The 17,177-nt window shown below is 42.3% G+C and overlaps 1 protein-coding gene across 1 annotated transcript in view; it reads left to right on the top strand.

The window, feature by feature from the left end:
- Positions 1-17,177, top strand: part of MMEL1 (membrane metalloendopeptidase like 1) — a 202,866-nt gene that overhangs the window by 116,410 nt on the left and 69,279 nt on the right. The window contains exons 9-11 of the mRNA XM_044278346.1: positions 2,083-2,217; positions 2,303-2,392; positions 7,316-7,452. Of these exons, the coding sequence (XP_044134281.1) occupies positions 2,083-2,217; positions 2,303-2,392; positions 7,316-7,452 (362 nt within the window). The remainder of the gene's footprint in view (positions 1-2,082; positions 2,218-2,302; positions 2,393-7,315; positions 7,453-17,177) is intronic.

Below are 17,177 nucleotides of genomic sequence, written 5' to 3'. Positions count from 1 at the left end.
ATCCTCCTTTTATTAGCTCCATATACGGTACATCAAATGATACAAATGATCTTTCCAACAATAACATTTGAATACTATGGGCTTCCAACATGGGTCAGTTGGTCTTGAATGGACACATAACATAAATAGAGTTTTACCACCATAATAAATTATAGAAGATTGCTAGGATATGCCATTACTTAATGACTGATAGGGGTCCACCCTTGGCACCTCCACTGATCGCTAGAACAAAGGGGCCATGGCTATAGAAAAGAGGGGCAAGTTCTTTTTAAGTTGTAGTATTCAGTTCCTGGTGACCATATGAATACCCTTTCAAGTACAGATAATTTATTTATTGATTCCCATGCCCCAAGGGAGTTTACACTCTACTCTTCTTCTCCTCAAAGGGAGACAGTTGCACTCACTGAACTCTTGCATGAGGAGCCACTAAGCCATTATGAATATGAAACCCACATGTTCCCCAGGAGACTACAGCTACAATGCAGAGGGCACATTGGTTAGACTGTAGCCTATTACAACACAGGGCAGTAATCCTATCCTTGTGCCAGATCCGGTTCTAATTGTAAGTTTTCACAGAGGATTGGCCTATTTAGTGTTGCCATTCAGTTTGTTTGTACAAATAAAATAGTGGGAAGCATGACATCCTGTGGATAATAAAATCTTTACCCAGTGGGGCTTACTGTCTGGCGCTATAAATTAACTTAACAAGCAGAACAGGCTCCTGATAAAAGCCATATGTATTATATATCGCTGGGAACTGCACTTGGTGTGGATTAAACTTTTTCTCTCCATGAAAGACTAGTTTTCTATATTTAACTGAAAATTATGTAAAAAATGAAAAAAAATATTGTGTTTTATACTGTAATATTTTGTATATTACAGTACATGGAAGTACTTTTATGAAGATTCCTTAGGCATTTACACAAGCGTATTTTGTTTCTGTGTCCGCTCCGTTTTTTTTGAAGATTGGATGAGGACCCATTCATTTCACCATGTGCTGTATAGAACATTGTTACAATGGATCTGCAAAAAAAACGAATGCACATCCACAAATATATGGTCATGTGAATCTGGCCTTAGATGCGTGCCTTATGAATTAAATTGGTTGTCCACCTTTTGTTAATTCATGGCCTATCCTAACAGTAGACCATCAGCAGCTTATCAGCGAGAGTCCAACAAACCCTTTAACTGGCAATCAAAACCTCCAAGAGACAGCACTTATCCAGATAAAACAGCTAAAAACAATGTCCAGTGACCATGATTTCAATGTGACAACCCCAACAGGTCAGCTAGCAAAAGGTTCTCCTCAAAATCAGCAATATCAAGGAGGGAACCATGATCTGAGCAGTTGTGGTCCATACTAGAAAAATCCTTTATTTGGTGTGCTGAAAAATACTTCTCATATTTGTTTGAAGTGGATATAGGCACCTCTGTCAAATATGACCAAAGGCCTATACAATTTAAAGGGGTTGTCCATCCTTTAAAAGTTATGTCTGCATAATTCAGCATGAAAAATGAGTTACTTTTTTAAATTACATTCTGTTGTACAGTTGTGAGATAGTCTATTTGCTTCATTATAGTGGTGCTTAACATGTATGGCAACTACTAAAGTGGTTGCACGTGCTTAGTTTCATCCTTCTACCACCAGCCATATCTACTGTTAAAGGCTGTTAAAGTTACAGGGAGAGTGCTGCAGAAAAAAGTACTCACCCCCTTAGAAAGGACACACACCCTGAGCTGTAATAGGGAGAGAGCTGCAGCAGAAAGGACACAATGAACTGAAGAAAATCTAGCAGAGCAATTAGAGCAATGGATTAGGGAAGCTCTGGATCTGTGTGAGGCACACGGCTGGTTCTAGCATAGTTAGAAAGAGATTATCTTATACTATATAATATCAGAATTTCATGTGTTCATGAATTATGGCATAACCAGTTAAATATGTTTTTGATAGACTGCCATTGTGTGGAACTATATAGTTTTCCATACCTCTCTCTACCAAGTGATTACAGGATATGTAGATCCACCACAGTGTGGTGTTCCTAGGTGTTGCATCCAATAAACATGACCTTTGTTTCTCTATAGATTAGGGAAGCCTACCTCCAATTTATGATCACCATTGCTAAAATGGTACGAGAAGACAAGAACCTTACGAAAGATGACAATTACGTGCAGGAAGAAATGGCTCGTGTAATGGAATTAGAGTCCGATATTGCGAAGGTGAAGATTATTCAGCCATCACTCATTAAGTGAAGGGTCCTTTCTACACTATGCAGGAAATTTCACAGTCCTTTTTGTCTTTTAGGCCACAGCACCATCTGAAGAACGGAATGATGTCACCTTGTTATACAACAAAATGACCATTACCGAGTTCCAGCAGAAGTTTGCAATAGATGTAAATTTCAGTTCCTGAACATCTTTGCAGGCACCCAGGGGACAGATTATTTCCTGACAGTTGTGATGTTAATTCCTCTGATTGCATGCTCTTACATCTTCTTAACATGAGCAAGATGAGAATTTTAAAAATCATGAATCACAGAGTTTCTTTCATGGGTTTTATTTTCAATGGATATGAGGCAAAAAAATTATTTTGTGCGAACGTTTTTGGCCATGTCTGGCCTTCGTCAGGCACTATGAAAATTACAATAGGGCAATTTTAGTGACAATTCATTTTAAATCAATTACATCATTGATTATCGGTACATGTTCATGATATGCATACATAAACTAAACAATGCAACAAAAACTAAAATTTGCCGTCTTTTGATTATTCAGTCAGTTTCATATTGATTACAATGGTATAAATATCTGGTTCTTAGTTAAGGATGGAGGATATTCCACTGTTTATGAATTCTATTTCTACCTGGTCAATTGTCAGGATATTGCAATTGCTGATATTACATCTTAACATATACTTTCTTATTATATTCTACTATTAGTGCACTTAAATATAACATGTGACCTTCGATCCTATATTAATCTTATCACAAAGAACTAGAATCCTCAATCTTATCATACTTCACAGGTATATATGACCAATTATGCTTCAGCAGTAGCCCTCATAACAGTAATATACCACCATAATACTTTCATCATGAACCAGGATAATCATATAGCTATTAGTTACTTACCTGTGCCGCTGGAGGTAAACAGGGGAAGATGCTAGTGCATAAGTGTGAGCCTATGGCCGCCAATATGTGTATATACACGCATGACTGTCACGCCGATCTCTGCTCTTATATAGGAGCCATGAGGCCGGCATGTAGTGGCATGGTGGGTGGGATCTGCCGGTCAATTCGCGCTAAAATTACGGTGGAACACACCGCTAGTGTCTCGGTGCGTTCCACCGGCCGGAAGTGACGTCAATGAGGAGGAGCTGGTATCGTGGTGCGTTCCAACAGCCGGAAATGACGTTAGTGGGTGAAGCGCATCGCTGGTGTCGTGGTGCGTTTCACAGCCCGGAAGGTGGTAGAGCAGGTGTGTGTTCCACCAGTTTCTTCTGGTGATATGTCACTTCTGGGAGGAAAAATTAGCTAATTGGTAAACGGCCAGTGAAATTGACTACAGATATATACAAGTTGCTAATAGACTCTTATTGTTATATGGCTTATAGGTATATCTTAATATAACAATGACTATAAAAGGAATAATAACAAAATATGAAAAAGGATACCCCCTGCGGCACTGGGTGTAGTGGAACCTAGGAAAATTAAGAGAAGATAATATTAGAATATTATAAAATATTATCAAGTGTCATAGTCTTTATGATAACGTCTCATCCTGGTCAGGTGGTAGTAAGAACCCTCCAGTGTGATATTATCTGGTGCTTGAAACGTATTTATGATCAGATGTTCCGAAACAGAGAGCGTACGAGAGGGGGGAAAAAAATCCATGTGGTTGCCGTCCAGATATAGATTTGTATTAGATAAAGGCTTGTACCTCGTATTCCCTGTTGAGTCCTTTTGGCGTCATGGTTTGTAAGGTATGGATCCAGAACGCCTCCCTATGTTTCAGCATCTCGGATCGATCACCGCCTCTTCTTGATGCTGGGATATATTCGATTATTTGGAATTTTAATTGGGAAATCCTGTGTTGTGCCTCATTGAAGTGGTATGGGAGTGGTAGCAGTAGATTTTGACGGCGTATTGTTGATTTGTGTTGGAAAATTTTATCCCTTATTGTTTGTGTTATTTCCCCCACATACATGAGGCCACAGGGGCATTTGATGGTATATACTACGAAGTCAGTGTCACATGTGAAGTAGCCCTGGATTTTGAAGCATTTGCCTGTATGGGATATGGATGATCCTTTTTGTACATTTGTGCACTGCGCACAATGTAGACATGGGAAGGTGCCTGTTCTCCATGTATGTAGGAGGGATTGTCTTGGTGGGAGTTTGGATGGTCCTATATCCGCTCTAACAAGAAGGTCTCTGTGGTTTTTTGGCCTTTGATTGCAAAGGAGTATCGGATTTTTTAATTCATCTACCTCGAGATATGCTTTATGTAGTAGGGGCCAGTGAGACTTGATTATATTCACTACTTTCCTGGTGCTGGGGTGAAATTTGTGGATAAAGGGAATACGTTTTCCAACCGGAGTTCGTTTAACTTTGGTGTCCGGTGTTTTCTGTATATTTTGGGGATAGCCTCTTTCCCGGAATCTATTCTTCATTTCTGTTTCTCTTTTCTTTCTTATGGTGGGATCTGTTGCTATGATTTGTACGCTTCTAAGTTGGGAGCCGAGGAGAGCTTTCATTGTGGCGGAGAGATGGAAACTGGTGAAATGTAATAGGTTGTTTCTATCCGTGGGTTTGCGGAAGAGATCAGTGGTGAGATGTCCCGAAGGGTCTACGTGTACCATTGTGTCCAGAAAACTGATGTTTTGTCATAATGCATGGTAAAATCAAGTTCTGGGTAGATGTTGGTGAGATACTCATGGAACTGTGTGAGTGTTTCAAGGGGACCCTGCCAGATACAAAATACATTGTCTATGTATCGTTTCCATAGGCGACTGTACTGCTGGAAAAGTGAATTGTTGTAAATGTATGATTCCTCGATGTCTGACATGTAGCAATTAGCATAGGGAGGGGCCACGTTGGACCCCATGGCCGTCCCCTGTATCTTCATGTAGAATGTGTCTTGGAATAGAAAGAAATTGTTCTGGATAATGATTTTAAGTAAGTCAATGCTGAGTGAGATGATCTTGTTTTCTTGTTTGTGATTGAGTAGTAGTTTGTGTACTGCTGCAATGCCCTTCTGGTGTTGGATGGATGTGTAGAGACTTGTGACGTCCCACGTGACTAGGAAACTTTCTGTGGAAAGTGGTTCAAAGCTCTGGATGATTTCAAGGAATGACCCAGTGTCTAGTAAGAAGGATCTGGTCTGTTTTACTAGTGGGGTTAGTACTTTTTCTACAAATATGGCAAGTGGTGATAACAATGAGTCTGTGGAGGCCACTATGGGGCGTCCCAGAGGATTGGTCAAGTTTTTGCGAATTTTGGGCAAGATGTAGAGCAATGCCGTGATTGGATGGGACTTCATGAGGAAGCTAGCGGTTTTAGTGTCTATGGTATTGCGGGTCTGGTAATGTGAGAGGGTGTCCTGAATGGTTTTGATGATGGATATGGAGGGGTTACCTTTAAGTTCCCTATAGACTGATGTGTCCTGTAGCTGTCGTTGGATCTCTGCTATGTATTTGGACTTATCCATCACCACCAGTGCTCCCCCCCTTGTCGGCCAGTTTCAGTATTAATTGTTTGGATTCTTTTAGAGTTAGGAGTGCCTGTCTTTCCGTGTTAGTAAGGTTGTTTTTATATTTGTATTTGCCTCTACGTGTCTCTTGTTTGAATCGCTCGATGTCTTGCTGGATTAGTTCTATGAATGTTTCTATTGCTGGGTATGTTTTAGGTGGAGAGAAAGTGCTCTTGTTGCGTAGGCCCAGTTCAGTAATTGATATTTTGGTTGGTATTGCTTGTGTGGTACAGAGGGTTTCTTTAGAGAAATGTGCCCTCAGGCAGACATTTCTAAAGAACCGTTGTAGGTCTAAGTCTAGCTGAAAGGTATCTCCTAACTAAGAACCAGATATTTATCCCATTGTAATCAATATGAAACTGACTGAATAATCAAAAGATGGCTAATTTTTGTTTTAATTTTTCATATGTATGCATATCATGAACATGTACCGATAATCAATGATGTAATTGATTTAAAATGAATTGTCACTAAAATTGCCGTATTGTAATTTTCATAGTGCCTGACGAAGGCCAGACACGGCCGAAAACGTTTGCACAAAAAATAATTTTTTTGACGCATATCCATTGAAAATAAAACCCATGAAAGAAACTCATTGCTGTGATTCATGATTTTGATGATTACGGGGCTGGGAACCCTATCTACAGCAGAAAAAAGAAAAAAGCAGAACAGCCACAAAGTTTGGTACAAAACAAGATGAGAATTTGGCAGACACATCTTATGTAGAAGGGAAACAAGTCATTGGACAAGAAAAGTCCAACTAGTTAAATTTTCCCTGCTACCGGTCGATGGATGATGGTTTCCAATAACAGTGCCACTCTTGTCTGGTAGGCTGTCTAGCATTGCAGCATTAAAATGAATGGGACTGATCTGCCATACCAGGCACAGCCAATGGAAAACAGTGGTGCTGTTTGGGAAAGAAAAGCTAATGTTTTCTTAGACAACAGTTTTTTCCTAAATAGCCCAAAAATCACCAGTGCCTTTAAGCTTTTCTACTTTCCTGATGCAGCGATTTTCCATTTTTTAGTTTTTTCTTTTTCGATCCCTGCCTTCCAGGAGCCATAACTTTTAATTTTTTTCCGTTCACATAGCCGTATGAGGGCTTGTTTTTCCAAGACAAATTGTACTTTCTAATGCCACCATTTAATATTGCATACAGTGTAGTGGGACATGGGAAAAAAATATCCAAAAAAAAAATTATATTCTGCCACAGTTTCACTGGTTTTGTTTTTACGGCATCCACTAGGTGGTAAAACTGACTTGTGCTATTCATTCTCCAGGTCAGTACAATTACAAAGATACTACATATGTGTAGTTTTTCTTGCATTTTAATAATTAAATAAAATATTTTGAAAAAATCTTTTTTTTCTTGTCACCGCCATATTTTGACTCCCATAACTTTTTTATAATTATGTCTACGTGGATGTGTGAGGGCTCATTTTTTGCAAGAGGACCTCTAGTTTTTGTTGAATATGTTGACAAGTTGCCATAAGTCAAGAAATCTGTATTGTACTATTTTATGGAATAACACAAAAATTTCAGTTTCATAATCTACATTTTCTTTTTAGGATTTTAATTGGACCAGTTTCATCCAAGAAGTAATGACGTCTGTTGACATTGAGCTTCATCCAGAAGAGGAAGTTGTAGTGTATGGAGTTCCTTATCTCCATCAGCTTAAAGCAATTCTCTCTAATTATTCAGCAAGGTAATTACTCTTAGTATATTTAGTTTTCAAGTATTTATGTTAAGAGACAATATTTAGCTCAGCAGCTCTCACTATATCGTGTATGGACCCATTGTAATCAGTAGAGGTGTTCTAATAAACAAGCAATCTCCTGAGTCATTTGATGGTCGACTGCCACACTGTGTATACTGAATATATGTATTTGTATATGAATTGAAGGGAATATTTTGTAACAGTTAATTTCCATTGTGTGCGTTAGTATGGTGCATGCTGTTAATGGATTTTAAATTACTTATATAGACATGTTATGACCATCCTAAGATGTGCATTTTCCAAAGAAATTTGCAGAGAATGAGCTTAATGAGCCATGTTAAATAATCAGATGCCAGAGAGTATAGGATTTATATGATGCTTCTAAAAATAAAAAAAATTAAAACTTTTCATGTAGTCTTGGTGTAACAATGCCAGATGTGTGCAAGACTACAGGACTGAACACCTATACCAGTCACCTTTCCCGTATGCTAATGGTGGCTTATAGAAATCAGATGGCCTCATGACTTACAGTAGAGCTGAATTGCACGGCAGTCTCAAAAAACACAAAAGTGAAGTATATATCAATACTGGCACATATCAGAAATGAAGGTTATTGAGGAACGAGATGATCAAGCAACCAAGTGGGGGTAAATATATGGCATACATTTAGATGGCAGATAAGTGACAGTGAACAAAACAGATTAATATCGAGCTGACCCTATCTGAACGCAAACTAGCATAGCCATAGCCACGGGGTGCCGGCTGTTTCATACAGCAGACACCCAGGGGCTCATGTCCGCGACCAGCGATAATGCTGGTCGTAGACATTTACCATATCAGATGCCGTGGTCGACCATGACATCTGAGCGTGTGGAAACTCAGAAACGCCCGCTTCCGGGTATGCTCCGGCTCCCTCTGGCGGTGATCGGAGAAGCTAGAGCTTGTATGCAGCAGCAGCTGTCATAGAGAATGACAGGAGGCTGCTGCATAGTGTTTCCTATGGAGCCCCTGTCTGTAGCAGGGCTCCATAGGAAACTAGTACATTTCTCATAGACTCCAATGCTAGTGCATTGGAGTCTACGAGAGTAGCAATCTAATGATTGCTTGTTATAGTTCCTCATAGGATATTTTTTTCCTGCTTACCACTTCATTATATGAAATATTAAATGATGGGATTGGAAAGTACATTTTGTCCTGCAAAAAACAAGTCCTCATATGGCTATGTGAACAGAAAAATAAAAAAGTTTTAGCACTGGGAAGGCAGGGAGCACCAAACACAAAAATTAAAAAAACAAAACTCTGGGCTAGAAAGGGTTAAACTGTGGAATTAATGTCCAGAATGTCCAGAAACACGATGGACAATGTGGAACTACAAATTACCAGATGTGGGGATTCGCTCTGGTAGGAAGGGTGAGGGGACGCAGAACAGAGGAACCAAAAACAGTTCTTGATCAAACTGCAGTGTTTTATTCCCACAAGCAGGTTTAACAGCTCAGCAAACCTCTTCACCTTAGGTAAAAGTCCTGGTGTTCAGTTCACACCATGCTGCAGGTCCCGCATAAAGAGTCCAAGTCCAGGCATGTGTTCACACTTTGCAAATAGGTCCACACCAAAGTTTAAGTCCAGGATTTAGTCATCCTGTCTTCCCCAAACAGGTCACAAACATTCATCCAGGCACAAGCCTCATACCTTAACACAGACAGCTATATCCCACCCTCTAGCTGCCTTCAATGAGAGTTGGGTGTTCGCAAAGCCCGAACCAGCAAGTGAAATCAGGCCCGGTGCTTGACCTCACCTTGCTGCAATCAGTCTCTGGGAGGAAAATACCTCCCATCTACTAACAGACCCTTCACTGTGTGACACAGAATACGTAAAATATACACTAAACTAGAAAAATAAATCATTGTATCAGATTGTGAGAGGAAAAGCCACCTTACTGAATTGAGGATTGGATATAAATCAACTCACAATTAGTACTCCACCCCAATCAACCAAGTAAGACTAGATGATAAAAACCCAGATTCAAATGCAAGGCAAGTGTATAGCAACTGCCAAAACAAAGTTAGTAACTAGGAGAATAGGCAGAACCATGTTGCTGATCAGGCTTATGTAACAATCTTCTGTTTTGTGCATACAGCGTCCATGCAGATCTTGGTTACATGCTATAAAACCCAATGTAGCTATTTTTTACTGTTTGCCATGTGCCTCCTCTTGTACTATCTGCAGGATAGCATTATAGGGGGCAGAGGGTGTGAAGTAACATAACTGGAGGAGCAGACTGCATACAGGGTTTCTTTGTAGTCTATAACCTTTGAAGTGGTAAATGATTTTTAAATAAGTTAATTTGAAAATTGAAAGTGTATTGGAGCAATAAAGAATAATTGGTTGAAAATGTATATACATCTGTTAAGGTTTGCCTGTATCCAGCCTTACAAAACATGGGACATTTAGAGAAAAAAATAAAAATAGCTAGACATTCTTTGGTAGTTCAGGAGTAACTCTCTACATACTACATATGCCTGATCAACCATCTGCACCCAACTGTTGTGTACAGCTCTCTTCATGCCATTACAGCCAACGGGAGAGTCAAAGGTTGGAGGCCTGTGCTCTAAATATCATAAGAGACTTAAGTTTGTAGCTCTTTGGCCCCAATGAAAATTTCTGTATAGGTGTCACCACCTACCACATGCCATTTATCATACTTATGGGACAGAGCAGTCTTTCGATCTCCTAAGGCATCAGGGCCTGGGTGTCACTTTTGATACAAGTGGATAAGGCTGAAGCTCAGTCTGCGTTTGTGGGAGGAGCGAAGGAGGCCTATTTAACACTGCCCCGCTTATTCTCATGGACGCGGCACTCTCACGTGACGTCCCATCACTTCCGGGTCAGGTTCGCACGCCGCCACTCCGATCTCGTTGCCGCTCCGTACTTGCCGCCGCTCCGAAGTTATAACCGCACCAAATCGGTCCTCTCACCTCCTGTAAGCTAAGCGGTGCCTTGAGCTGCTCCCCATCCTGGGAGCCTCGGTGACCGTTGTTCTTGCGCCTCCAGCTACACCCAGCTCGGTGCACGTCTGGGCCCCAACTCTCCTGCACTGGTCTCCTGGGCAACGTCGGACGCTTAGGTCACCGCTTTGAAGACTGGCGATTGGCGTCTCGTACACTCCATCAGACCGCTCAATGTTTTCATTCTGCTCGCATGCAGGACGTACTGCGCACTTGCCTGTTAGTTGTCAAAATGCTCGCAATGATCTCAGCCCTTCAGTCCATATATCCATACACTGCATATAAGAGTAACAAGCCAGTGAGAAAGTTCCCCCCTCTTACAGTCACGTTCATATCTGCAGATCCAGTTCCAGTTTGTGTCACATGTCACCCAAATGAAGATCATGTCCCCCAGAGATCATATCAATGATTTCACTAAATTTCTATGGGGATTTTCCCATGAATAGTGCAAACGGAGATCAGATATATGGTACATGCCGATCTCTTTCTGGCGGACTTGGAGCCGGCCCTGCGCCTCACATAAGATCCAGGGATCTCCTCATTCATTTGCTGCAAAAAATTAAAAATAAAAAAAAATTCACATGCAAGCGCTGGTTTAAAAACACTATATATTCTATGATGCAGAAGTTAACAAGCCACCGGGTCCGCACAATTTACACCCACTCGCTATCACCTTGCAGTTAATTTTATCCATACCTTACATCAAAAGCGCTGACTCAGCTTTGCCACACGCATCACGTTTTTTCGTGTTTCCTGACACGCATCAGGTATATGTTTTATCTCCTGACACGCCTCAGAATCAGGTTGCAAAAAAAATTCAAAAATTGTGTTCTGGCGCGCATCAGATTCAAGTGATCACCTGACCAGTCACGCTTCAGGTACAAGTTGTTTCCTTTCCTGACATGCTTCAGGTCCATGTTCTTTGCCTGACACGCATCAGGTCAATCCGATTATTGGTCTGCCACGCAGCAGATTTATGTCATTTCATTTTTTGCCTGACACGTATCAGGTTCATCCAGTCATTTGTCTGCCACGCAGCAGATTCATGTCATTTTATTTTTTCCTGACAGGCATCAGGTTCATTCACCGCCCTGACACGTAAAAGGGACATGCTTGTTTTCAACAGGTTTCTTTTTCTTTTATAATTTCCTGACACGCATCAGGTGCTTTCATTACGGTTCTGCCACGCAGCAGGTACATCGGGTCGTCCGACACGCATCAGGCATATGTTCAATCAGTTTCATTTATTGTTTGTTTTTGCCCTGATACGCGTGAGGTGCAGTTTGCCACTGGCCACTCAGCTAGTACACGTGTTTTCTTGACCGCCTGACACGATCAGGTCATTCCATTTTCTGACTCCAGGTGAACTGCTCGATTGCCTCACATGTATCAGGCACGGTTCAGTCGCTCGATATTCTTGGGCTTCTAGCTCCCTGATCCACATCAGGTTCTACGTTGTCTCCAGCATCTCTCAAGCCTCACCCCATGTTTTCCAGGGTCATCCAAGAGGTCTGTCTGGTTCGGTTTCCGTTTAGGTGGTTTCCTCCAGTTATTAGTCTTAGGTCCCTAGCCATCCAGATCATTCCAGTTCCACGGTATCATATGCCAAATCCAGGTAAGTTTTGGTGTTTTCACTACTTTGTCCTTCAGGATCCTGCCGGAATCATGTATGTCGCCTTTCTTTTAGGTAATCTAGGCCAGCTCGTCAGGTGGGTCAGCCCTCTTACCCCTCTTTCTTGGTGATGGCTTTCTCTGTCACGCTTCAGTGTTTTGTGTTCAGAGGGTTCCGCAGGTTCACTCAAGAGTGTCAGGTGGCTCTACCACCCTCCTCACTTCCATTTTTTCATTCTCACGTCATTTATTTTACAGCCACGATGTCCCATGCTTCTGATATCGCTGAGAATCGCTCCATTCTGGAATCCCCCGGTTCGGCCCATGGAAGCAATCGTTCCTTCAGGCAGTGGACCATTCCAAAGCTAATGACTGAATTAACTAGGAGAGGCATTCGCTATCCTGCCTCTGCTCACAAAGCAGATTTGTACAGGCTTCTAGCTGTTGAGCCTATCTTAGCTGCGGAAGAACAAGTGTCCCTGTCCACAATCCAGACTTCGCTGGCCATGCTTCACTCAACTATTAACAGTCTTTCCAGTTCAGTTTCCGACATCCAGACCAGGTTGCTGGCTGTGAAGACCAGCCCATCAATGCCGGATATAAATGTCCAAGGCCCCTCCACCACTTGTGCTCCAACCCCAGGTAGGGCTCCCAGCTCCTTTACCATTGCCCCATCATACTTTGTTCCAGACAACATCCGGAAGGATATTTTGGCAGGTAAAGACGTAAACCTGTCTTCTATCCTCATTTCCACGCACGACTCCAATGAAAATAAGACCATTGCATGTGGAGACGTGTCAGTCGTTCTTAAGTCTAAAGATGCCTGCTTGCACAAAAAACTCTCTATTCCAGAATTTCTGCTGGCTTTCAGCTTATTCCAGGATATTCTATGCTCTGCCCAACCACACCGTAGGGAAGAGCTAGACACCTACCTGTACAGAGTAACTGATTTGGGCCACAAGTATGGAGGTCATGCCTTTTACGACTATCACCGCTCGTTCTCTGCCAAAGCCGCTACTGCTCTGTCCCAATTTCAGCACGTCACGGATTGGTCCAGACTAGACATGGAGCTGTTCTGCAGGCATTTTGCGGGTCTTAAAGCGCCCACCTGTGCCACCTGCTAATCCATCTCGCATTCCTCCGACTGGTGTCCCAATTCAGGATCTCTGGGCCAAGGTAGGCCCCCTGCCATTCCTTCCGGGTCCTCAAGTTCAGGGCAGAATGCTGACAAATGGGGCAGGCCCATAGTATTTTTGGGCAGGAGTCAGGTCTGCAATAATTTAAATTGGTCAGACTGCTATTTTTCTAAATGCACGTTTGCTCCATTTGTTTCAGGGCCCATCCCCAGTCTTCTTGTCCGCAAAGATCATCCAAAAATTCATGACTAGCCGGGGTCAATATCAAATTACTAGCTGCCCTCCTCCAGCATCATCACAACACCAACTTTGTGCAATTTTTGGTTTCTGGATTTTCGCAGGGTTTCCACACAGGGCTGGTTTTCTCCCTGCTGGCCACATGGGAAGGCTCCAATCTCCGTTCCGCTTTGGCAGATCGGAGTCAGTTGACTTTCTCATTCAGTCCGAAATTAGCAAAGGTTTTCTCCTAGGTCCATTCACTGTCCTCCCCCCCCCCCCCCCCCCCCCCCCTTTGACATCTGGAGGGTCAACCCCATTGGTTTGGTTACAAAAAAAATTCTAATAAAAAAGGCTGATTTTTTACCTCTCTGCTCCTCATGCTTTCAGCACACCCGGTTTAAATTCTCTAATTCCCCCATGCAGTACTCTTCCTTGGACAAAGCCATTTGGTTGATTCTCCAGCTGGGACCAGGCGCTTGGCTTTCCAAGGCAGATATTGCCGATGCCTTGAAATTACTTCCAGTTTCACCTCAATTATGGAAGTTTTATGGCATCAAATGGAGGGACCTGTATTATTTTTCAGACAGATTGATGTTTGGATCAAAAAGCAGCCCTTGGCTGTTTGATCAAAAGCTCTCCACTGGGTCTTGCTCAATCATGGCGGGTGTTCCAGGGTCATTCACTACCTGGATGACTTCCGGCTGATCGAAGCCTCAGATCAAGCACCCAATCAGCTCCAGGTACTCCTTGATTTATTTTCAAAATTGAACGTCCCGGTTGCCCGGGCAAAAATTGAAGGCCCATCTTTAATCATAACCTTCCTGGGCATCATCTTGGACACTAGTAAGATGGAAGCCAGACTGCCTGACGACAAGCTAAAAAAAATCCAAGATTCCATCAGGAAATCAGTCACGGCCAGGACCCTCGCCAAAGTCGAACTCCAGTCACTTCCGGGAATGTTAAACTTCACCTCAAAGATCATGCCTCAGGGCCGAGCTTTCATTTCCAGACTGGTGCAACTTTTACCTGCTGCCTCGGATCAGGATGCCTTGATCCATCTTGACACTGCAGCGACCGCCGACTTACACATGTGGCACCATTTCCTTTCAAACTGGAATGGCATCTCCCTCTTTGTCCCTTCTTGGGACCGTAATTCACCTACAGTCTTTTCCGACGCAGCAGCATCAAAAGGTTTTGCAGCCATTTTTAACAACCACTGGTTCGCAGGTCCTTGGCCGCTTCAGATTTCTTCAGTTCAGAGTTCTATCAAATCCTCTCCACTTCTAGAAATCTATCCTATTGTCGCAGTTGTACAGGTCTGGGGCGAGCTTTGGAGGAATAAGCCAGTCATTTTTGTCACAGATAATCAGGCAGTCGTAGAAATCCTCAACAAAGGCCGTTCCTCTTCTCCACAAATTATGCCTTTTGTCCGCAGACTAGTGTGCCTTGCTTTACAGTTCAATTTTCATTTTTCATGCAGATTCATACAGGGTTCAGCAAACACGGCTGCTGATGCCCTCTCTCGTTTCAACTTTCCTGTTTTCTTTCAGGTAATGCCAGACGCCGATCGATCCATCAGGGGTCCCTCCACCCACCCTCGATACACTGATAATGGACTAAGCAAGCACATCAGAACAGCAAAGTCACTCATCCATAATATCTTGTCCCTCAATACAGCCAGGAATTATAAAACAGGGTGGGAAACCTTCAGGCAATTCTCCCTCAGGCATCCACAAGAAGAATTGGATAGAACAACTTACATCATGGCATTCCTGGCTTTTTGTCACACAGGACTTCGGCTATCGTTTAAAACCATCAAGTTGTACTTGGCAGGGGTACAAAAATTTTTCACTTTAGATCATCCAGCCAGTCAGTCCATATTTTCTTCTCAAGCCATAAAATCCACTCTGAGAGGAATCCAAAAGAACAGCAATAAGTCAGAGTCCAGCAGAAAGCCAGTCACCGGGGCAATGTTCCGGGCCTTTTCCACCTCCCTAGACAATGATCCTTTCGGGCCATACAAAAGCATAGTGCTCAAAGCAGCCATGTACCTCAGTTTTTATGTTTTTTTGCGGCCCGGGGAATTTACCAGCGCTCCTGGACGCGCAGGCCCCACCATAGATCAGTTAGCCTGGCATCAGACACATTTACCCTACTACTTCACTCCACTAAAACCTTTCAGGTGGGACCGCCAGTAAACATCCTGTATTTCCAGACCTTCAATGATTGGTGCCCAGTTGCTGTGCTCAAACAGCTATTCGCCGCTTTAAAAAACTCCACGCCAGGCAGCCCTCTTCTTCCTTTCAATTCCAAACATCTCACAGCATCACAGTTCGTTCACCACATCAGAATCTTGGCTTCCGGACTAGGTTTTAATTCCAAGGCCATTTCAGGACATTCGTTTCGCATAGGAGCAGCATCCGCAGCGTTAAGTCATGGGGTCCCAGCGCATGTCATTCAAAAAATGGGCAGATGGCAATCTTCCTGTTTTACGCACTACGTTCCAAACCCGCAGGTTGAAATTGCCAAAGCCTTTACTAGTTTAGCCCTCTGAGTCCAGCAATAAAGTTATTTCCTACCCGATTGATTTTTGCCACTCATTTAGCTCACACACGGCCATGGCTTCCAGCACACCTCAGCCATTGATAGTTGACACTCAAGTCAGTTGTCCTAACCTGGTTTGTCCACTCTGTTTCCAACCGTAGCCAGGACCACAAGTGGATAAGGCTGAAGCTCAGCCTGCGTTTGTGGGAGGGGCGAAGGAGGCCTATTTAACACCGCCCCGCTTATTCTCATGGACGCCGCACTCTCACCCCTCCCGCCCTTCCCCTCTCTACTTCTCTCACCATCAGGGCATGCCCCTCATTTAGCTCGCACACGGCCATGGCTTCCGGCACACCTCAGCCATTGATAGTTGACAGTCCAGTTTCCAACCGTAGCCAGGACCACAACTATATTATACATATATGACTTTATAAATCTCTCAAATGGCCAGTTGAAAAAAAATACCACTGTTGCGTATGTCAATGACTAGCCTAGTTGATCTTGTATTTTACTGATCTATTTCCAGGTTCTAAATTGGATAACTCAAGGTTAATCACTTTTACTAATGAAAAAAAGTTCTACCTGACCACTACCACTCACTAATGTCATCTGTTCTGGTAGTTTCTAAGTTCTAGTTACCAACTGCATTTGTATTATTTAACTGTAATAATAGAACTTCCCTAGTATTAAGCATCAGGGATGATCTACAGTTTATTTACAGTTTCCAATAACAGTTTATTATGTTGAATCCCTACAAAGATCATGGTTTTATTTTTCTCCACTGCAACTAATTATTTTCCTAGTAATTTGTCTTCACTTCTAATCCAACATTCCACCAGTGCTCTGTGGTTTCTAGATTAATGGCTTATTTTATATATTGTGTCATAGGTTCCCCTTGTAAGCTTCTACCAGGGAGTTCTCAGATCCTGAGAGACCACTAACTATATAAAAAAATATAATATCACATATTCCTGTTAATTAAACCACATTTTTGGGAACAAAATTGGAGTTTATTATTGAGAAAAAGTTTTTAATGAGAATAATTGATTACTAGGTTGTATAAATTCCATATGATAGAATAGAATCATAAACCAAGGCTATGGACATCATAGTAAAAATCAGCCTCATCTCTAGGTTTTGTCAACCAACATGGAATAAATATATTTCTAAAAGACTGCATAAGGAACTAGTTGTATGT

This window comes from Bufo gargarizans, chromosome 2, assembly GCF_014858855.1.
Source record: "Bufo gargarizans isolate SCDJY-AF-19 chromosome 2, ASM1485885v1, whole genome shotgun sequence".
In the NCBI taxonomy this organism is placed as follows: Eukaryota; Metazoa; Chordata; class Amphibia; order Anura; family Bufonidae; genus Bufo; species Bufo gargarizans.
Note: the sequence above shows the minus strand (reverse complement) of the source record. Positions and strands in the feature narration are given on the sequence as shown.